The following is a 23,865-nucleotide window of genomic DNA, read 5'->3' on the forward strand; positions in this document are numbered from 1 at the left end:
TTGTCACATTCTTTATAGTCTAACAGACTATGCAAAATACCTAAATCTTAAAATACCTCAATTTGGATTTTTTCAAACTTTGAGCGACGAGCGGCACGGGTTAACGTCGTTTGATCGAGCTCAAATTTTGGCTATCTCAATATCTGGAAAGGGGAATCATTTTGTGGGGTCCAGACGGACAAAATTCCGACATCGATTTTTTGCGGTCACCCTAGTGCTCAGTCACTCAGTGAGTTCAATGACACTCAGAGTATATCTTATGATAGTATTAAGGTGGAAAATATTATTAAAAGATCCGATGTATATGGTAGTTGTTAGTTTATAGCTTATACCTGAGGCATGGAATAATAGCTGTATAGGGCAATAGATCCGGTGTCACCCGTTGATTTATCCAATTGTATGGATCCATTGCCCCATACAGCTACAGTATTACTCCATGCCTTAGGCATGATTGTACAGATGGATCAAGGGGAGACACCAGATCTATTGCCCTATACAGCTACTACTCCATGCCTTAGGTATAAGCTATAAACATGTTTTGTCATACACGTTTTTTCTTTGTCTGTATTGGTACAACAGGAAAAAAGGCAAGTTGGAAATCATGTCACATAAAACCCCCCAAAATTGGCCAGACAAAATCTTTGGCACCCTCAACTTAATATTTTGATTGCACACCCTTTGACATAAAATCTCTCCCTATAACCATCAACATTCTTATAATGCATCTCAACTGGAATTTTGGACCACTGTTCTTTTGCAAACTGCTCCAGGTCGTTCATATTTGAAGGGTGCCTTCTCCCAGCAGCAATTTTAAGATCTCTCTACAGGTGGTGCTCAATGGGATTTAGATCCAGACTCTTTGCTGTCCACTTCAGAACTCTCCAGCACTCTTCCATCCATTTCTGGATGCTTCTTGAAATATGTCTGGGGGTTATTGTCCTGCTGAAAGACCCATGGGGCTTCTTATCCACCATCCGGACTATCCTGTGTTGTAACCTTTCACCAATTTTTCTCTGCCGCCCACATCAAGGGACATTAGCTATAGTGCGATACAATGGGTTGTTAAACGTATTGATTATGTTGTGCACCGTGGACAAAGGAGCATCAAGATCTCTGGAGATGAACTTGTAACCTTGAGATTGTTTAAAAATATCAGCAATCTTAATTTTCAAATTCTGACAGTTCTCTTCTCTTTCTGTTTTCCATGCTTAGTGTGGCACACACAGACACACATTGCAAAGATTGAGTCAATTTCTGCCCATTTTTATCTGGTTCAGGTATGATTTTCATATTGCCCACACCTGTTACTTGCCACAGGTGAGTTTGAACGAACATCACATGCTTGAAACAAAGTAGTTTATCCACAATTTTGGAAAGATGCTAAGAATTTTGTTCGGCCCATTTTTGGGAGGTTTTGTGTGAAACTGTCAAATTTGCCTTTTTTTTTTACCTGTGTACACACAAAGGAAATAAACATGTTTATAACAAAACCTGTGTAATTACAATAATTTTTTGGAAAAAAATACTTCATTTTCTGGAACAATTTGCAGGTTGCAAACACTTTTAACCCGGCTGAAATTAATCAATATTATATTGTGTGTGTATATAAATATCATATTTTCTTTGTGCAATGATGAATTTTAACAATGTTCTGTTTCTCCATTAGGATTCTGGGTGCATTGTAATGACTCAAAGTTGCACACTTGCTCAGTTGAAGAGGTCTGCAAGGCTCAAGCTTATATTATCTTCTACACCCAGCGAGTCACTCAGGAGAATGGACACTTATCGAATAGGCTTCTTGTTCGTGGCACCCCACCTACCAGTCCGCCGTCCACACCGTCCTGAGATAATTAATAAATACTTGTTGGAATCTGAACCTAATGGCAGCTTACAATCTGAGTGTTTTTATCTTTCCCCAAGTCACGTGGCAGAAAAGCATTGCCCTGTGTGATGTGGGCACGGACACAATTGTATGACTTTTTTAACGTTTTTGAACATGTTGCATACAATGTTGGTAAATCATACCATACCAGAAGGTGTCAGCACCACAAACGTAAGAATGTGATACTTCTCCTGTACATTGTTTATATAGTCTTGTATGGTATTACGCACTCAAATAGAATAAAATGATTTTAACATTTGTATATTAGCAATGTATAACTTTCTATAAAATCATTTTTTTTACTGTTCTCATGTAAGTTTTATTATTCATACCTCAGGCTGCATTTTTCACTTTGTGATTCATGAATGTCGTTTTCTGGTTTTAGAAAATCTTATTTCTCCTTTTCATTTTAATACATCATGCCTTGTATTTTTACAATCCTTGTGCACTTGTCTGTTCTTGCGCACGGCAATCCAGTCTGGTTATTCATCAGTTTTTGAGCATTGCTTCCAATTACAAAAAATGTTGTAGAATTTTGATTTCAGATGGTGATTTTCAGACCTTTGCCAAAGCCTTATTCACACTGGCAGGTTACTGATCTATAATTCATTACCCATAGCTTGCTAACGGTTCTAGCTGCACCTCAGTGATGACTGTGATTTATGGCATAGCTCATGGGTAGTTTTTTTTACAGTTATTCATACAGATTAAGGATATAGTGACAAGCGGTAGAACACAGACTATATATGGCGTCACAGTTCCCAACCTATCTGAATTCTTCAATCTTTAACCCTTTCCCTGTGAAGGACTTGTATATCTTTGCAGGTTGGCAACTCTGTAGCCAAGGATGTATGAGATGGCCATATCTCAGCCTGGATTGGGGAATCCCATGGTTAATTTTCAAACTGTCATAACCAGGATCAAGATATGGGTTAGGCCTCTTTCGCACGTCCTGATATTTCCAGTACCGTAAAAAACAGTACCGGAGATATCTGTGACCGTGTGTAATACGTGCGGCAACCATGGTGCCGCATCAGTATCACATGTACGGACGCTACAGTAAGCGCTGTTCCCCGGCGGCAGGTGCTGAAGGACAGCTCTCATCATTCTCCCCTGCTCTGCCGGCAATCAGCGCGAGTAAGGGAGAATGATGAGATACATTAAAGTACGAAAGATGACAGCAGGCTGAGGCTTTTCGGACAATTACTCCCATCATCCGCCACTTGCTGCCACTAATAACAGTGAAAGCAAGAGCGGATGATCGGGGTATTCCTCAGCCGCCGCCGCCTGCAATCTAATGAAATAAATGCATGAAAAACCCGACATGGTTCCTCCTTATTTTCTTCAACCAACCACGCAAAACACAGCTGGGGGCTGCAACCCTCAGCTGTCAGCTTCAGCAAGGTTGGTTATCAAGAAGAGAGGGGTCCTCACCCATTATTTTTTTTATAAAAAAAAAGTGTGGGGGTCCCCCCCATTTTTTGACAACCAGCCTTGCTAAAGCACACAGCTGGGGACTGGTATTTTCAGGCTGGTAAGGGACCATGGATATTGACCCCCCCCCCCCCCCCCAAAGCCTAAAAATAGCAGCCCACAGCTGCCCAGAAAAGGCACTTCTGTTGGATGCGCCAATTCTGGCGCTTTGCCCGGCTCTTTCCACTTGCCCTGTAGCGGTGGCAAGTGGGGTTCATATTTGTGGGGTTGATGTCACCTTTGTATTATCAGGTGGCATCAATCCCATGTCTTAGTAATGGAGAGGCGTCTATAAGAAACCTGTCCATTACTAATTCTATAGTCACATTGTAAGAAAACGCAGAGACACAGCAAGAATAAAGTCCTTTTATTTGAAAAAATTATACTCCTTTTATTAATCTCAATTAAACTATACTTGCTGCATCGCCTCGATCTCCTGTAATAAAAATAAAAAAGCAACATTATACCATACCTGTCTGTCGTGTCCCATGCCGTAATCTGTCTGTGGGCTAAATATAATATATGTATGTGTGGTAAAGCGCTGCGGAATATGTTGGTGCTATATAAATAAATTATTATTATTATAAGTAGTTTTAACCTTGACGGTGCCAAAATGTGACCGTCCCGGCTGAAAACCAGTGGTGAATGAGCTGCTGAGAGCGCAGCATCAAGGCCGGGCTGAACTGCAGTGACCTCAGGACCGTGGGAAAATGCCAGTGATGTCACCGCTGGTGAATGATGCTATGCTCTCAGCAGCTCATTCACCAGTGGTTTTCAGCCGGGACGGTCACATTTTGGCACCGTCCAGGTTGAAAACTATTTAGCCCCCAGACGTAGATTATGGTATGGGACATGACGGACAGGTATGGTATATTGTTGTTTTTTTACTTTTATTACAGGAGATCGAGGGCTTGGCTTGGATTAGGCGATGCAGTAAGTATGGTTTAATTGAGATTAATAAAGGAGTCTGTGTCATTTTATCAAATAAAGGACTTTATTCTGGCTGTGTCTGCGTTTTCTTACAATGTGACTATAGGATTAGTTATGGAGAGGTGTCTTATAGACACCTCTCCATTACGAAGCTGTGGGCTTGATGTCACCTGACAATACAAAGGTGACATCAACCCCACAAATATTACCCCACTTGCCACCGCTACAGGGCAAGTGGGAAGAGCCGGGCAAAGCGCCAGGAAAGGTGCCTCTAATAGACGTGCCTTTTCTGGGCAGCTGCGGGCTGCTGTTTTTAGGCTGGGGGGGGGTATATCAATGGCCCCCTACCAGCCTGAGAATAACAACCCTCAGTTGTCTGCTTTAGCAAGGCTGGTTGTCAAAAATGGGGGGACCCCTCTATTCTTGACAACCAGCCTTGTTGAAGCTGACAGTTGAGGGTTGCAGCCTCCAGCTGTGAGTTTTGTCTGGTTGGTTGAAGAAAATAGGAGGGAACCCACATCGGGTTTTTCATTCATTTCATTAGATTGCACGCAGTGGCTGAGGAATACCCCGATCATCTGCTCTTGCTGTCAATGTTATTAGCCGCAGCAAGTGTCGAAAGATGGGAGTAACTGTCCCAAAAGCCCCCACCTGCTGTCATCAATCTGACTTCAATATAACTCTCATCATTCTCTTCTGCTCGCGCTGATCAACCGCAGAGGCAGAGTAAGTTAGAATGATGAGAGCGACTTCAGCACCTCTCGCAGAGGAACAGCGCTTACTGTAGCGCTTCTTCCCCAGTGCCGATGCGTGTCACGCGGAGGACATCAATGTGTGTTCTCTGTGTGCACATGTGCAGGACGTTTTGCCGTCTGTGCTGATGGTAAAAACACGGATACATCAGCATGTTTTGCCCACGGACACATGGTCCGTGGAATCACACTGACATGTGCACAGACGTGTGAAAACTGTCACCGCACCTACCGGAGACATTGATGTGTGAAAGAGGCCTTAAACTGAGCGCTGCAGCTGACACTCCTTACTCTCACTTTAATCTGTGCTATCTCAGGCTGGGTCGCAATTCCGGTCCCATATTTTGAAGCTAAGAAAATGAGCCCTAGTTTGCCTCTAGCTGTGATTCCAACTGAGATATGGCCCGTTTAAAACGTTTCTTCCCCCTCCCCCGACGGTCATTAGTCAGGAGTGAGGGCAGTGGGGAAGCTGACAGGTTGCAGCAGAGGCAGAAGAAAGATGATGTATGATCTCCTGTCTCTCAAAAGAAAGTATTGCACAATTGTGTGCTGAATGCTATAAATATAAGCCAGGGCTGAGGAGATAAGTCATGGTGTTGCTTACTTAAAGGAACCATACAATTCAGATGCGGTATAACAAAATACAGCACTCAGTTACAAAAAAAAAAAAAAAAGTCTTCCTTTATTTGAAAGTGTATGTCCATGGAAAGAGTTTATAACAAGGTGTTATTCCGGTCAATAGCTTTTTTGCATTCAAATGCTCTTCGCTGTCTGACTCTCCCCTGTCACTGTGTAACAGTTTTGCCCAGCTTTGCCACAATGTATATTCTAAAGTTTGAGGATATAGACAGGATCAGATACATTATGGATACAGCAAATTTAACACGTTTTGATGTCCAATAAATCATTACCCGGATCAAATATAAGTATATTTAGTACATACATGTAGTAGTAACAGTATTAAAGGTATTGCAGAACAGATAAAGAGCACCTGAACAGAATATAATAATCCTTATTTTTTATATAGAATACAGAATATCTCAAAACATCTCAGTGGGTTCAGCCGACAAACGGAAAATCATACTAAATAAACTAAGTTCAACAGTAGACATTGTTGCTTATCGATTTAGTGAGAGAGGTTGATAGAGGGCGATTCGAAGCACACAAAGAAGAGCAGCCCCAGAAACCTTCCTCCTCTCAGCCACCACCCCACCTCTGTGCACTCACCATCGGTAAAGTCACACATTTTCGAGCTTTAAATAGAAACTCCGTTAAGAATAATCTATCACAGATGTTTGGTTTTCATAGAATGTTAGAGTTGGAAGGGACCTCCCAGTGTCCTTGTGTCCAACCCCCTGCTCAATGCAGGATTTGCCAAACTATCTCACAGATGTCTGTCCAGCTTTTGTTTGAAGGCTTCCATTGAAGGAGAAATCACCACCAATTGTGGCAGCCTGTTCCACTCATTCATCACCTTCACTGTCAAAAAGTTTTTTCTAATATCTAATCTGTATCTTCTCCCTTTTCAGCTTCATTCCATTGCTTCTTGTGTTTCCATGTGCACATGACAATCAGGATGATTCCTTCACAATGTGACATCCCTTCAGATATTTGTAGACCACTATTAGGCTTTGTGCACATGTTGCGGATTCTGCTGCGGATCCGCAGCAGATTTAGCTGTGTTGTACAGTACCATTGTTTTCAATGGTAAAATGATAAATGCTGTGCACATGCTGCGGGTTCAAATCCGCAGGATGTCAATTCTTTGTGCGGAATCCGCAACGATTTCACACCTCCATTGTACAGGGCTAATCCGCAGGTAAACCGCAGGTCTTTTGACCTGTGGATTTTTCCAAATCTGCGTGGGAAAATCCGCAGCACCTTTCACTATGTGTGCATAGCCTTAAGTCTCTTCTAGGCCTTCTTTTTTTGCAAGCTAAATATTCCCTTTAACCATTCCTTGTAGCTCTTCTCTGAACTTGCTCCAGTTTTTCAATTCCTTTTTTGTTTTTTTGAATGTGGTTCCCAGAACTGCACACCATATTCCACATGAGGTCTGACCAAGGAGGAGTAGAGGGGGATTATTACTTTGCGTGATCTAGACTATGCTTCTCTTAATACATCCTAGAACTGTTTGCCTTTTTGTTTTGCTTCTGCCTCGCACTGTTGACTCATGTGCAGTCTTGTGATCTTTTAGTATAACCAAGTCTTTTTCATACATGCTGTTGCTTAGTTCTATTCCTCCCATTCTGTAGATGTAATTTTTGTTTTTCTAGCCCAAGTGTAGAATCTTGCTTTTCTTCCTGTTAAATACCATTCTATTAGTTGCTGCCCATTGTTCAAGCTTATCTAGATCCTTCTGAATCCTTTCTGTGATTTCTCTAGTGTTAGCTATCCCTCCTAGCTTTGCATCATCTGCTAATCTGATTAGATAAGAGAATTGAAGATCATCTAGATCATTTATAAAATTGTTAAACAGCACTGGGCAAGGACTGAGCCTTGTGATACACCACTTGCAACACTCTTCCAATTAAATGTGCACCCATTTATTACCACTCTTTGGGTACTGTTACACATAACGATGTCCCAACGATCCGACGTGGATGGGATCGCTGGGAAAGTGTTAGCTGATCGCTGGTGAGCTGTCACATAGACAGCCTCTCCAGCGATCAGGACCAGCGAGCACGCTGGTTACCAACGTAAACTTCGGGTTTCTAAGGGCTGCGGGGCCCTTAGAAACCCGATGTTTACCCTAGATACCAGCGTTCACTGCAGGCAGAGCGGTGCAGACGTTCCGGCGTAGCTCTGCTATCTGCTACTCCAGTCTGTACGCCGCTCTGCCTCCACCTCCCGCCCTGCCTGCAGTGCTCGCTGGTATCTAGGGTAAACATCGGGTTTCTAAGGGCCCCGCAGCCCTTAGAAACCCGATGTTTACATTGGTAACCAGCGTGCAGCGTCGCTCATCGATGGTTCGCTCTGCCACACGCAGCAATGCGCGCTGACCAGCGGGAGACCAGCGATGAAAAAATGGCCCAGGACGATCCAGCACGATCAGCGATACCCCCTGGGGGGGCCGATCTCTGCTTGATGTCACGCACAGCGATCTCGCTGGAGAGATCGCTGATTTGTCACAAAATCGCTGATGTGCCAAACCCAATGCCAGAGCAAGATCAATACGCAATAGGTAGTTGGGTGTGGGAGTACACCTTTGCAGAGGGGTTAAGGGAGTGCCATATATAACCTGCAGGGATGAGGGGGCATCCACGTCTATTGTGGGGTTTGACTTCCGAGTCCAGCCTCTATTCTTGTACCAGACAAAAAGTTCCCAAACCAGATTAACAGCAGAGTGGTGTACTGTAACATTAATGCTGTAGCTTTGTGTACAACCTCATGAATAAAAGGAGGGGGAATGTATACTTGTAATAGACTAAGAGGAGATGTAAATACTATGCAGTGTATAAATGTGTATCTGCACTTTGACTATTTCAAGGTAATGTAGTAAATTTAGAACGTCTATCGTGGGTTCAAACCCCGCAGGCATAAGTAGAAAAAAAACATATGCCCACCCCACCTATAGCTTCTCAAGAACCAGTGTTTTGAAACAGACTAAGTGGGTCTCCTGCAGGCATATGATATAAAAGTGTTTGGTTGGGAGGTATCTTAACCTTATCTCCAAATCACCACATATTCCACGATAGAAAAATGACAGTTTTACCCCTACACACAGGGTGCTCTGATGTCAACCGTGGGAATAAATAAGTGGATCTTGCATCAGGATAACAGCCCTGTCTGGTTTGGCCCCACTATGACATTAAAAACATCCCTATCTCCAACCCACCCCATCTCACCCACTGGACATAGTGAGATTTGCATCCCAAACAAACGGAATTCGAAATTACAAACAAATCTAAGAGAAAGTAATGTCTAGAACAGAAGTTTGCTGCTAAAGTCCACCAGAAAGTAATGTCTAGAACAGAAGTTTGCTGCTAAAGTCCACCTGTCTTAAAACATAAAATGTTAACCATTGTAACAGTTACACATAGGTGTATTGTGCTGCATATTACAGGATTTTGTGACTGTCAAGGTATTATTGAATGGTATCCATGTGAAGGACCAGCGTGGGTCCTCAAATATGGTACTACATGTGTCCTACCAATGTTATTCATCTTAGCAGCATATATAATGGTATTTATTTCAAGCTACTGCACTGAATCATGCATGTGTCCTACCGATGTTATTCATTTTAGCAGCATATATAATGGTATTTAAAGGGAATCTGTCATGCGCTGGTATTTTCCAGCGCGGTCTATGCCCCGGATGTGTGTCCTGCATGTGTAGACTTCCGGGGCATAGACCGCGCTGGAAAATACTGGCACATGCGCAGTAGCGATTATATGCTTCGCCCACAGTTGGGCAAAGCATACTGCGCAGGCGCCGGGGGCTTTACAATGCGCAAGTGCAGAAACCAACGTTATCTGTGATATTCACAGATGAAGATTACATGCAGCAAGCCGAGGAGGGGGGGGGGGAAGGCGACTAAGCCACGCCCATTGGACCCGACCGTGGCGATTTGCATATAGTACATCCCCAACAAGATAAAAAAGGTATTTATGCCTCAAAGGTGCGGGGTTGGGGGAGTCAAAAGCCCTAATAGAATCCTTATGGGACGCACAATTGGGTGATATCTTTACATGATATCGCTAAATATGGGTGAGAGATTCCCTTTAACTATTTCAAGCTACTGCACTGAATCGTGCATGTGTCCTACCAATGTTATTCATCTTAGCAGCATATATAATGGTATATAGTTATTTCAACTTACTCTGCTTGTCCTCTTATGCTATGAGGCCATGTAACTTTTCAAAGTGGTTTATGATCCATGTAGGCCTGGACACTTGTTTATCTGTTCACTACATTTATTGTGTCCTGCTGTCTCAACTTAGTTTGATTGATTGCTAAGGAAAAAAAAAAAGTAAGAGATCTTTGAACTGGCCTCCTATATAATCAGACATAGTCTGGAGAAGCATTTATGCAGTGGGCATTTATGTACATTTAATCGAAGTACTGGCATAGAATCGTAGAGTTGGAAGGGACCTCCTGGTCCAACCCCCTGCTCAAAGCAGGATTCGCTAAATCATCCCAGTCAGATGTCTGTCCAGCCTCTGTTTGAAGACTACCATTGAAGGAGAACTCACCACTTCTCATGGCAGCTTGTTCCACTCATTGATCACTCTAACTGTCAAAAAGTTTTTTCTAATATCTAATCTGTGTCTCCTCCCATTCAGTTTCATCCCATTGCTTCTAGTCTTTCCTTGTGCAAATGAGAATAAAGTTGATCCTTCTACAATGTGACAGCCCTTTAGATATTTGTAGACAGCTATTAAGTCTCCTATCAGTCTTCTCTTTTGCAAACTAAACATTCCCAAATCCTGCAACCTTTCCTCATAAGACAGGGTTTGCAGATCGGTCACCATTCTGGTCGCTCTTTTCTGAACTTGCTCCAGTTTGTTGATGTCAGTTATAACATGGCAGTTAGACGAGACAGGTAAGACAAATCTATTCCCTGTACATTTGTATTACAACAAATATATACCATATGCATTTGTATAATTTATATCCTGGCTGCTGCATTCACTCACATCCACCGCCCTTGCATTAATTCTTTACACTCCATCCATATCGGCCCCTTTGTCCTTTCCTCTCCTATGTATAGCACTCCTGCTCTTTTCACATTGCTAAACAGCACAGATCCATTCATTCGCACCATCTAACACATGAGATGCTCTCACAAATCACTTAACCATCTGCTCATTCTTTCTATCCTCCTAGTCGCAGGAGATATCTCTCCCAACCCTGACCCCCCCATGTCATAGTAAGTCGAACCCCTCAACTGCTACACTCAGAAACCCCTCTAATCTTATTAATATTCCCTGCATGCCTTCTATCTCTTTTAATTGTGTCCTTTGAAATTCTCGCTCAGTGTGTAATAAACTCTCCTTCATCCATCACGTCTCCCTTTCTGATTCTCTTAGCCGTCTGGCTCTTACTGAAACCTGGATCCAGCAGTCAGACACCACCGCTGCTGCTGCTCTCTCATATGGTGGACTACACTTCTTTCATACCCCAAGATCGGACAACAGAGCACATGGAGGCGTTGGTCTGCTATCACCCAAATGTACCTTTCAGGTTATCCCTCAAGTACTCTCACTTGTCTTCCCTTCTTTTGAGGTCCATGCTGTCAGACTCTACATCCCCTTCTCCATGCGAGTGGCGGTAGTGCATCGTCCTCCGGGCCCCTTCCATCAGTATCTGGATCACTTTGCCACCTGGCTTCCACACTATCTCTCCTGTGACATCCCCACCCTTATCATGGGAGACTTTAACATCCCCATTGATCTTCCCCTCTCACCATCTGCTTCTCACCTTTCATCTCTAACCTCCTCTTTCGGCCTCTCGCATCATACTAACTCCCCCATGAAGATGGAAACTCCCTCGACTTGGTATTCTCCCGGCTTTGCTCCGTGGATGATTTCACAAACGCCTCTCTCCCGCTCTATCACCACAACCTTCTATCATTCTCTATCAAGAACTGCCATCCCGCCCAGGTCACCCCCACTTTCCATACTTATAGAAACATACAGGCCATTAACACCCAGAAACTTATGAAGAATTTGCAGTCATCATTGGCCCTTATCTCCTCCCTCTCATGTCCTGATTCTGCACTGAAGCATTACAAAAGATTTCATCCATTATAAGTTTATGCTTAAAACATACAACACTGCCCTTCACCTCTCAAAACAAACCTATTTCAACACCCTCATCACCTTACTATCCAATAACCTGAAACGTCTCTTTGACACTTTTCATTCCCTACTCAACCCAAGAGTGCCGGTCCCAACTATGGATCTCCACGCTGACGATGAGTCCAATTATTTCAAATGAAAAATTGACCATATCCGACAGGAAATTATCTCCCAATCATCTTATACCATGCACTGTCCTCTCTCCCCCAATGCATCTAGCTCACTCTCTGATTTTGAACCAGTAACAGAAGAAGTAATTAGGCTCCTTGCATCTCGCCCTACTACTTGCACAAGTGACTCCCATTCCATCACATCTCCAGTCCCTTTCCACTGCTGTCACCACTCACCTAACAAAAATATTCAACCTTTCTCCCTCTTCCGGTATCTTTCCTTCCTCATTTAAGCATGCCATCATACAGCCATTACTTAAAAAAACCATCCCTCGACCAAAACTGTGCCACTTCCCTTCATCTCTAAACTCCTAGAATACCTGGTTCACGCCCGACTTATCTGCTAACTCTCTTCTCGACCCTCTACAATCCGGTTTCCGCTCTCTACACTCTACTGAAACTGCCCTCACTAAAGTCTCTAATGATCTTCTAACAGCTAAATCTAATGTTCACTACTCCATGCTAATTCTCTTGGATCTCTCCACAGCATTCGACACTGTGGATTATCAGCTCCTCCTCACTATGCTCCGCTCCATTGGCCTCAAGGACACCATTCTCTCCTGGACCACAAGTGTGACTTGCGATAAAATCGCAAGACTTCTCCAGGTCAACAGGAAAGAGCATCAGGCATTGGTATTGGATGTCAAACGGATGCTTAGATGCGAATAAAATCGGTTCATCGCCGGAAATTTGGATGACAGACGGATCCCTGGACAAGAAATCTTTGTGCGATTTCATACCGTAAAAATCGGACCGATTTTTTAATGGTTGTGTGCGACTCCAGCCTAAATAGGATTTTATTGTGAGAACACAGTCAAGTGTAAAACTACTAGATGTGTGCCCGATCGGGAGGGCAGTGACATCACAATGGGGGCAGCTCTGTGGCACTGGCGGCTGTCACCGTGCAGTCACAGCCGGCAGGAAAGACGGTGGTTTGTGACCTGTGCTGTAGATGGGGTGCGGCGCCACCAGAGGGTGCCCGCACCCCATCTCCAGCACAGGCCGCAAGCCTCTGTCTTTCCTGCCGGTTGTGACTGCACGGAGGTGGGTGGGCAGGCAGCGGCGGGATCCAGCACGTGTAGTCAGTTGGCAGGGGTCCAGCGGTGTGTCCTGGCGGCAATCCGGCAGCGGGTCCTGGCGGGGGTCCGGCAGCGGTGGGGGTTCAGCGTGGGTGTCCCGGCAGTGTCCCGCTGATGGTACTGCGCAAGGGCCTGGTACCACCAGCGGATGCCATATTGGAATACCCATCACTTGGGTATTCCAACATAGCGGTTGGCGTACTTCTGGTGTGGCGCGGTTGATTGTGGGATTCAAGGACGTCCGGACGGAAGTGGATGACGGAAAATTTTAGGTAAATATATAATAGATACCTGTTTGGTGTTTCCCATGCTGTAAACGCCATAAAAAAGACAGAATTGCCCAAAATGGTAAAAATAAAACAATACCTCTGGGGGGGTTTTCCTTGTAGCAGGGTCCCAGTAGCTCCCGTGTGGGAGCTACTTAAGGCAGGATCGGTGGGCACAGGGTTCTTTTTTCAGCTTTTTTAGGTTGCACGCTCATCCCACCCCCTGCCTTGTCGGCCTCGTTTACTAATTTAGGCCCCAGCATGTGTGCGGCCTAGTTGCAGCGGTTTCCGGTGATTATTTGCTCTCGGTGCAGTTCCCTGACTGACCTGGAGCAACTCTTGGCGCCAGAGAGCTGATCCCTGCAGGTCCTTCTCTCCCCTCCCCCAAGGTGAGCAAAGTCGACGCCCCCCTTCCCCTGTGAGATCCTTTACAGCATCAACAGGTTTCTTGCTTCGGCAAGAATCATATCCTTATCAGTATTTTCAAAATTACATATTCTCCTTTATATGTGGTTGGTTGTGACTCATGCCTAGGTAAGCAGGTACACACAAGAATCCTCGCCCCATCCCAAATAGCCAAGGACCGACAAGGTCGCCCAGGACGTCATAGTGAGGATTGTTCCTTTTGTCAGTCAAGTTTTCTTCTGGATGCTATGTGCTCCTTCCCATGGCCAGCTTTCCATGGATTTGGCTGGTCTCCTCCCACATGTGATGTGGCATACTGTTCTTCAGGGGCTTTTCCTTCTTGTCTTTCTAGGAATTTTCCCAGATTCCCTAGTAACTGGACAAGGGCATCTCAGCATTCCTTTTGTCCTTTCGGGAAGTTTTTTCCGAACGCTCAAATTCCCTGTTTGCGTCCGGACAATTGTTTGTCCTCCTTACTTCTCTAGGCATCTGCATGAATGGCCTCCCGCAACATTCTTTCTGGGGTTCCTAATAGCAGCTCTCTAAGCTGTTGTTTGTTCTCTGTTATGTTTTTTCCTTTCCTTCTGCCATCCTGGCGTTTTTCACCTGGGTAGTAAGCTCTTCTCCATATTACAGAGGCCGGTCTCCGTCCCACGATTCTTGCCTCTGCTTGTGTTTTTGACTAGTCCTTGTAGTCTTCCCACCCTTGGGTACTGCATTGGGACATCCCATGGTTCCCTGTGTCCCCCAATGAAGCAATAAAGTAGATTTTGGGTTCTTACAGTAAAATCTTTCTCTGAGCCTTCATTGGTGAACACAGCACCTACCTTTTTATATGGTTGCTTCTCCTACTGCTTTGTCACTAACTGACCAGCTTGGCCCCGGTCGGTGGGGTGTACACACTGCGGAGGAGCTTACTTTTTTATTTGCATAGTGTCAGCCTCCTAGTGGCAGCAGCATACACCCCATGGTTTCCTGTGTCCCGCAATGAAGGCTCCGAGAAACAGATTTTACGGTAAGAATCCAAATCTACTTTTCTCAATTTTTTTTTCTTTCAACTTTGCATTAGTTTGTTAAGCACCTGAAGGGTTAAACTTGCTGAGTTATTTTGAATACTATAAAGGGATGTACTTTTTAAAATGGTGTGATTGCAATGGCTCCTCAAAGGCATTTGAGAACTGAATCCACTCCCAAAAAGCTAGATTTCTGGACTTTTTTGAAAAATAAAAAAAAGTCCTGTTACTTTGTAAAGATATAAAAATATAGACTTTGCAGGTGTTTTTTGCTAATTATTCTAATTTACTAAGATAATGACTTTTGGGTTTTCATTGGCTGTAAGCCATAATCATCAACATTATCAGAAATAAACACTTGAAATAGATTACTCTATAATGACTATATGAGTTTCACTTCTTGTATTGAAGAACTGAAATAAATTAACTTTTTGATGATATTCTAATTTGGTGAGAAGCACCTGTATATAGTATAGCAGTATATAGTAAATGAGCGCCTAAACTAACTCTGTGGCTGGATCATTGCAACTGAGCCATGTGTGGTGCGGGCTCAGTTCATGATCGAGATCCGCACACCCTGACTTACTCCATGACATATATAGCTTTCAATTATCGTTGAAGATGATATTGAAACTCTATAGGCTTTCCTCCTCAATACCTTAGTTCAAATGGCCTTTGGTTGTTCTGAGGCAGCTGGCAACACTTTCAGGAAGCAGCTACTGGTGAAAACAATGATTAACAGGCAGCCATCATCTCCCTCTTCCACAATGGAGCCTGCGCATCTGAGAGCATGTGCAATGACATCACCACATTGCAACAGCTGTGCCTCAGTACACAGCGCAGACTGACATGGGGGTGGGGAATGGGGTAAGGAGAGTATATATATTTTTGATATGCATAATATATTCTAGAAAATTGTGGAATCATCATAGTGCACCAGAGGGGGCTGTGCATAGACATTATACTATAAAAAGTGCCGTTTGAGGACATCATACTGTCTGCCTTACTGTGTGGGGGTCTTTTTATTGCATAGGGTAGTCTAGTGAGTGTGGGAGGGGGACAGTATACAGTGAGTCATCTGTGGGGGACATAATACTGCGTAGGGGACTATGGGGCATCATATTTTGTTGGGAGCTTTTCAGTAAAGTGCAGTTACTAAATAACAGAAGCAGTATGATTTTTATATAAAAATGAGTACATTATATTGATTTGATCAGCTACTACAACTAAATATACAGTATAATACAATAAGCCCTACATCAGCATATTAAAAGTAGCAACAAATCAACAAAGGGGTTGTCCTGAGAACAAAAGTTCATTTTAATCAATACATCTTGGAATAATGATAATTTCCACAATTGGATGTGCTTAAATAAAAGGTTTCTGTGCTGAGATAATCTTATAAATGTGCCCCTGCTGTGTACTGTGTATAGGCGGTATCTGACCATTGATCATACCACAGGTCCTTTTACCCCGTTTTCACCTTCACGACCAGGCTAAATTTTACAATTCTGACCAGTGTCACTTTATGAGGTAAGAACTCTGGAACACTTCTACAGATCCCAGTGATTCTGAGATTGTTGTTTCGTGACATATTGTACTTCATGATAGTGGCAAAATATCTATATAACTTGAGTTTATTTGTGGAAAAATTGGAAATTTGGCAAAAATAACATCTCACACATGACTACTTTACATCAGCACAATTTTTTTTTTGTATGGATGTTAGAAGGGTTAAAAGTTGATCAGCGATTTGTCATTTTTCCAACAAAATTTACAATACCATTTTTTTAGGGATCAACTCACATTTGAAGTGAGGGACCTATATGTTAGAAAATACCCCAAATTGACACCATTCGCAAAACTGCACCCCTCAATGTGTTCAACACCACATTTAAGTTCACTAACCCTTCAGGTGCTTCACAAGGATTAATGGAAAGTGGAAGGAAAAAGTGTTTACTTTTTTCACTTTTTTTTTTTATTTTTACAAGGGTAACAGGAGAAAATGGACCATACAAATTGTTGTGCAATTTCTTCTGAGTAGATCAATACCCCATATGTGGCCTAAAACTACTGGTTGGGAACATGACAGCGTTCAGAAGGGAAGGAGTGCCGATTGAATTTGAGCGCAATTTTGGCTGGAATAGATTGCAGATGCCATGTCACATTTGAAATGCCGCTGACATGTAAAAACAGCAGAAACCCAAACAAGTGACCTCATATTGGAAACTACATCTCTTGAGGAATTAATCTAGGGTTGTAGTGAGCATTTTTGACCCTCAGGCGATTAACAGAATTGTGTAACACTTGGCTGAGCCAATGGAAAAAAAACAAATTTCCACTAAAATTTTGCTCTGGCCCCAAGTTTTTACATTTTCAAGAGATAGGATGAGAAATTGAATTGTTACGTAATTTCACCTGAGTACGCCAATACCCCATATATGTGGTCAAAAACTTCTTTTGAGCCACAATGCAAAGCTCAGAAGGCAAGTCGAAGTGCCATATTGTAATTCAGAAGTTGGTGGAATGGTGAGGGTGCAATATCACCTTGGAAGAGCTCCTGAGGTCCCAACTACACCCCTAAGAATTCCTCTAGGGGTGCAGTGATTATAATGACATCACGGATGTGTCACAGAATTTTATATCATTGGGAACTGACAAAAAAAATCCATTTTTATCACAAACATTTTGTGATTACTTTGAGGGGCCTATATGCCAGAAAATACTCAAAATTGACACCATTATAAAAAAAGTTAGACCCCTAAAAACTACATTTAAGAAGTTTAATAAACCTTCAGGGGCTTCACAAGAATTAAAGGAATGTGGAAGGAACAAAATGAACATTTTACTCTTTTCACAAAAAATTTATTTTAGACCCAAATGATTTTATTTTCACAAGGGTAACAGGAGAAAATGGAACTCAAAATTTGTTGTGCAATTTCTCCTGAGTACACAGATACCCAAAATGTGGGGGGAAAACTACTGTTTGGGCACAAAACAGGGCTCGGAAGGGAAAGAGCACCGTTTGACTTTTTGAACGCAAAACTGGCTGTAATAGAGAGCAGATACCATGTCGCCTTTGGAAAGCCCCTGATGTGCCTAAACAGTGGAAATCCCCAAATGACCCCATTTTGTAAACTAGACCCCTCACGGAATGCATCTATATTTGTGGTGAGCACCTTGAACCCCCATGTGCTTCACAGAATTTTATAATGTAGAACTGTAAAAAAAAAAAATTATATATATACTAGCTGAAGAGCCCGGCGTTGCCTGGGCATAGTAACCAACTGTGGTTAGTTATAACAAATTATAATGATTATATTGCACATAAAAACATTTCACATTATATATTCAACACTACAGATTTGCAACACAAATTAACTAAACGATTACCCAAGTATTGATAGTATTTTATTTTCAACTCATTCAAGAGCCTTTTGATAAACAACATGTTTGGTTTTTCCTTTCGGTGAAAAGATGAACAGATTTTTGGCACGTCCAACTCTTGAACAGATCACGTAAAGTGAACCATGAGAAAAGCATGGAGATTGGAAATCGATCTCTACTACTTTCAAGGACTGTCCCTGAGCCTTGTTAATAGCAGTTGAACTGGAAACTGGAGGCGTTTAAAATCAAAAAACAAAATCAGATGGAATGAGTGGAATTCTTGGAATGAAAATGTCCTCTCCTTTGGCACGTCCTGTTTCTGAGCTGTGTATCTAACCCTATCCTGTGTGATAAGGTCTGCTGAGCTGTGTACCTAATCTTCTGTGTGATACTTTCTGCTGAGCAGAAGATTAGCTACACAGCTCAGCAGAAAGTATCTAATCTTATCATGTGTTACTGACTGCTCATCCGTGTATCTAATCCTATCCTGTGTGAAACTGACTGCTGAGCCGTGTATCTAATCCTATTCTGTGATACTGTGCTGAGCCGTGTATCTAATCCTATTCTGTGTGATCCTGTCTGCTGAGCCGTGTATCTAATCCTATTCTGTGTGATCCTGTCTGCTGAGCCGTGTATCTTTTTTTCTCTTTTTTAGAGTTGGAAGGGACCTCCTGGGCCATCTGGTCCAACCCCCTGCTCAAAGCAGGATTCACTAAATCATCCCAGTCAGATGTCTGTCCAGCCTCTGTTTGAAGACTTCCATTGAAGGAGAACTCACCACTTCTCGTGGCAGCCTGTTCCACTCATTGATCACTCTGTCAAAAAGTTTTTTCTAATATCTAATCTGTGTCTCCTCCCCTTCAGTTTCATCCCATTGCTTCTAGTCTTTCCTTGTGCAAATGAGAATAAAGTTGATCCTTCTACAATGTGACAGCCCTTTAGATATTTGTAGACAGCTATTAAGTCTCCTCTCAGTCTTCTCTTTTGCAAACTAAACATTCCCAAATCCTGCAACCTTTCCTCATAAGACAGGGTTTGCAGACCGGTCACCATTCTGGTCGCTCTTTTCTGAACTTGCTCCAGTTTGTTGATGTCTTTTTTAAAATGTGGTGCCCAAAACTGGACACAATATTCCAGATGAGGTCTGACCAAAGAGGAGTAGAGGGAAATAATGACTTCACGTGATCTAGACTGTATGCTTCTGTTAATACATCCTAGAATTGCATTTGCCTTTTTTGCTGCTGCATCACACTGTTGACTCATATTCAGTCTGTGATCTATTAGTATACCCAAGTCTTTTTCACATGTGCTGTCACTTAGCCCTATTCCTCCCATTCTGTATATGCTTTTTTCATTTTTATTGCCCAGATGTAGTACTTTGCATTTCTCCCTGTTAAAAATCATTCTGTTAGTTGCTGCCCACTTCTCCAGTTTATTTAAATCTTTTTGAATCCTCTCTCTCTCTTCTCTAGTATTAGCTATCCCTCCTAGCTTTGTGTCATCAGCAAATTTAATCAGATTACCCTCAATTCCTTCATCTAAATCGTTGATAAAGATGTTGAACAATACAGGGCCCAGGACAGAGCCCTGTGGTACCCCACTTGAGACATTCTTCCAACTGGATGTGCAGCCATTTACGACCACTCTTTGGGTCCGATCACTAAGCGAGTTATGAATCCACCTAACAGTTGCCTTGTCCATTCCATACTTAGTCATTTTTTCAATAAGGATTTTATGAGAGACTTTGTCAAATGCTTTGCTGAAGTCAAGATATACTATATCTACAGCATTTCCTTGATCCACCCAATCAGTGATACTGTCATAGAAGGAAATTAAGTTAGTCTGACATGACTTATTAGTTACAAACCCATGCTGACTCTGTTTAATCACTTCATTCTTATCCAGGTATTGACATACATGTTGTTTAATAATTTGTTCAAAGATCTTTCCTGGTATAGAAGTCAGACTCACCGGCCTATAGTTGCCTGGGTCCACCTTCTTCCCCTTTTTGAAGATAGGAACAACATTTGCTCTTCTCCAGTCTTCTGGCACTTCTCCTGTTCTCCAAGAATTTTCAAAGATTATGGAGAGGGGTTCAAAAATTTCTTCTGCTATCTCCTTCAGTACTCTGGGGTGTAATTCATCTGGTCCTGGAGACTTGAATTCATTTAGGTTAGCTAAGTGTTTCCTTACTATCTTTCTGTTTATAGATATCCTGGATTCTTCTATTCCCTTAATAGGACAGTGAATAACAGTTGATGTTACATTTCCTTTCTCAGAGAAAACAGATGCAAAATAGGAATTTAAAAGTTCAGCCTTCTCAACATCCTGTCTTACCATTTCATCATTTTCATCCTGTAAAAATCCTATAGCATCTTTGACTTTTCTTTTACTTTTGACATATCCCCAAAATCCTTTATTATTGCTTTTGACATCTCTTGCAAGCCTCAATTCATTTTCAGCTTTAGCTAATCTGATTTGTGCCCTGCAAGTTCTGCAAACAGCATTATATTCTTCTTTAGATATGCCTCCCTCTTTCCATTTTATAAACATTTTTTTCTTCCTTTTTAGCATGTGCTTAAGTTCTGTGTTCATCCATCCTGGTTTCCTTAAATGCTTCCTATTCTTCCCTCTTTTTGGAATTGTTAACAACTGTGCTTTGAGAATTTCATTTTTCAAGATTTCCCATCCTTCCTGGACATTTTTGTCTTTAAGGATATCCAGCCATTGGATCCCTCCAATTCTCTTTCTGAAACCCTTAAAATCTGCCTTTCTGAAATCTAACCTTGACGTCTGAGTCTTCACAGGTCTTCCGCCTCTAGTTATCCAAAATTCTAAAATAGCATGGTCGCTACCTCCTAGTGTCCCAGCCACTTTTACCTCCTCAACCATTTCCTCCCTGTTTATAAGGATTAGATCCAAGGTAGCAGTTCCCCTTGTTTTCTCCCCTACCTTTTGGAAGATAAAGTTGTCAGCAAGAGAGGATAAGAATTTCCTTGACCTGTTAGTTTTGCCTGAGAGAGATTTCCAACAAATGTCTGGATAGTTGAAATCTCCCATGACAACTATGTCATATTTTTTGGAGAACTTGGCCATTTGATGCATAAAGAGTTCATCCATATCTTCAGCTTGCACAGGCGGCCTGTAGTAAATGCCTACAATGGTGTCCTTTCCATTGTTCTGTCCTTGTATTCTTACCCAAACAGTTTCCACAGAACTTCCAGTCTCTGAAGCTTCAATCTCTGTGCAGATATACGCGTTTCTAACATACAATGCGACACCTCCTCCTCGTTTATCAAGTCTGTTTTTTGCAAATAAGTTGTATCCTTCTAGTCTTGTATTCCAATCATGTGTATTGTCCCACCAAGTTTCAGTGATTCCAATGACATCATATTTCTTTTCCTGTGTTAGTAGTTCCAATTCTCCTTGTTTGTTGCCCATGCTTTGTGCATTAGTATAGAAACATTTTAGATTGTGATTGGTTTCTCTTTCTCCAATATTTTTATTAATTAGATTCTTTTGTCTTTGTTCTTGCCTTCCACTTCTAATAGCAGAGTTCTCAATAGCATTTGTCAGGTGTATGGCTTTTTCTGGTCTTTTGCTTCCCTTCCCACGTTGTTCTAGTTTAAAGCTCTCCTTACAAGTGTAGCAAGGCGACTTCCAAATACATGCTTTCCAGTCTTCGTAAGGTGCACCCCATCTCTAGCAAGTAGTCCATCGTATAAGTAATTCACTCCGTGATCCAGAAATCCAAATCGTTGCTGACGGCACCATCGACGTAGCCAGTTGTTCACCTGCAGAATCTTATTCCACCTCCTTGTTCCATGGCCATCCACTGGGAGGATGGAAGAGAAGACCACCTGCGCTCCCAGTTCTTTCACTTTCTTGCCTAAGTCTTCAAAGTCTCTGCAGATGGTTTCCAGGTCATTTCTTGCGGTGTCATTTGTCCCCACATGTAGTAGCAGGAATGGGTAGTCATCTGTAGGTCTGAAGAGTCCTGATATCCTGTCAGACACATCTTTAATTTTTGCACCTGGAAGACAGCACATTTCTCTTGAAGTTATATCCGGTCTGCAGATAGCGGCCTCTGTTCCTCTCAACAGGGAATCCCCCATGACCACCACTCTCCGTTTCTTCTTCACAACATTTTTCTTTCTCCATCCAGGAGGACTCTGAGGGCGTACAAGGTTGCTGTTTGTTGGCAAAGTCTTATCCTGATGTATTTCTTCTTCGTTTTCCTGCATGAGAGCCTGGTACTGGTTTCTGAGCAGTATGGGTGCTGACTGCCTCCTGATCCTCCTGCTTCTCTGGGTCACATGTCTCCATTCCTCTGTTTCTTCAGGTGCACTTCGAATTTCTTCTCTTTCTGTAACATGAAGAGATAATTCTGCTCTGTCCAAGAACTCTTCACCTTCCTTAATGATCTTTAACGTAGCTAACCTCTCTTCGAGATTTTGCAACTTTTCCTCCAACAGGGACACAAGCTTGCATTTGTGGCATGTGAAGTTTGGCTTTTCCACTGGTAAGTCTGTGAACATGTAGCAAGAAATGCAGCTCACCAAATGGCTCCTGGCCTCTTCCATCTTGAGATTTCTTAAAAACGATGAAAAATGAGGTTTTATCTATTCCTATCCTGTCTGATACTGACTGCTGAGCCGTGTATCTATTCCTATCCTGTGTGATACGGATTGCTGAGCCGTGTATCTAATCCTATTCTGTGTGATACTGTCTGCTGAGCCGTGTATCTATTCCTATCCTGTGTGATACTGACTGCTGAGCCGTGTATCTATTCCTATCCTGTGTGATACTGACTGCTGAGCCGTGTATCTATTCCTATCCTGTGTGATACTGACTGCTGAGCCGTGTATCTATTCCTATCCTGTGTGATACTGACTGCTGAGCCGTGTATCTATTCCTATCCTGTGTGATACTGACTGCTGAGCAGTGTATCTATTCCTATCCTGTGTGATACTGACTGCTGAGCAGTGTATCTAATCCTATCTTGTGATACTGACTGCTGAGCAGTGTATCTAATCCTATCCTGTGTGATACTGCCTGCTGAGCCATGTGTCTAATCCTCTCCTGTGTGATACTGGGCTCCCCCTGCAGTCTGTGTCAGAGGGTGGTCTGTGTTGGCACGGTAATAAATTGTGTTATTTCCAGCTTTACAGAAGGACGATAACACCATAGAAATGATAAGAATAATAGGCCTGAGTTACCACAACTGCCTACAAAGAAAACTGTTGCTGATGGCAACCAATCACAGCTCATTTTTCATCTTTTATACAGCTCTGGGACAGCGTGGCGAGTTTTGAGTGGCGACTTTTGTGTTTCGACTTTTATGTGGAGAGGTTGGTGTATGTGTGGTGAAATGTGTGCTGAGGGTGGTATATGTGTTGAAGAACGTGGTAGTGTGTGGCGCATTTTGTGTGTGTGTTCATATCCCCGTGTGTGGTGAGTATCCCATGTCAGGGCCCCACCTTGCCAACTGTACGGTATATACTCTTTGGCACCATCACTCTCATTCTTTAAGTCCCCCTTGTTCACATCTGGCAGCTGTCAATTTGCCTCCAACACTTTTCCTTTCACTTTTTTCCCATTATGTAGATAGGGGCAAAATTGTTTGGTGAATTGGAATGAGCGGGGTTAAAACTTCGCCTCACAACATAGCCTATGACGCTATCGGGGTCCAGACGTGTGACTGT

General features: G+C 42.7%; 1 protein-coding gene across 2 annotated transcripts in view; it reads left to right on the forward strand.

Moving 5' to 3' along the window:
- The window catches only part of USP44 (ubiquitin specific peptidase 44), a 63,689-nt gene extending 61,500 nt beyond the window's left edge, over positions 1-2,189 (forward strand). For both annotated transcript variants that reach the window (XM_073573202.1, XM_073573201.1), the window contains exon 6: positions 1,667-2,189. In XM_073573202.1, the coding sequence (XP_073429303.1) occupies positions 1,667-1,845 (179 nt within the window). In that variant the 3' untranslated portion in view covers positions 1,846-2,189. The remainder of the gene's footprint in view (positions 1-1,666) is intronic.
- The last annotated feature ends 21,676 nt before the right edge of the window (positions 2,190-23,865 follow it).

This window comes from Dendrobates tinctorius, unplaced genomic scaffold (assembly GCF_039654945.1).
Source record: "Dendrobates tinctorius isolate UK_male_01 unplaced genomic scaffold, ASM3965494v1 ptg000035l, whole genome shotgun sequence".
NCBI lineage: Eukaryota > Metazoa > Chordata > Amphibia > Anura > Dendrobatidae > Dendrobates > Dendrobates tinctorius.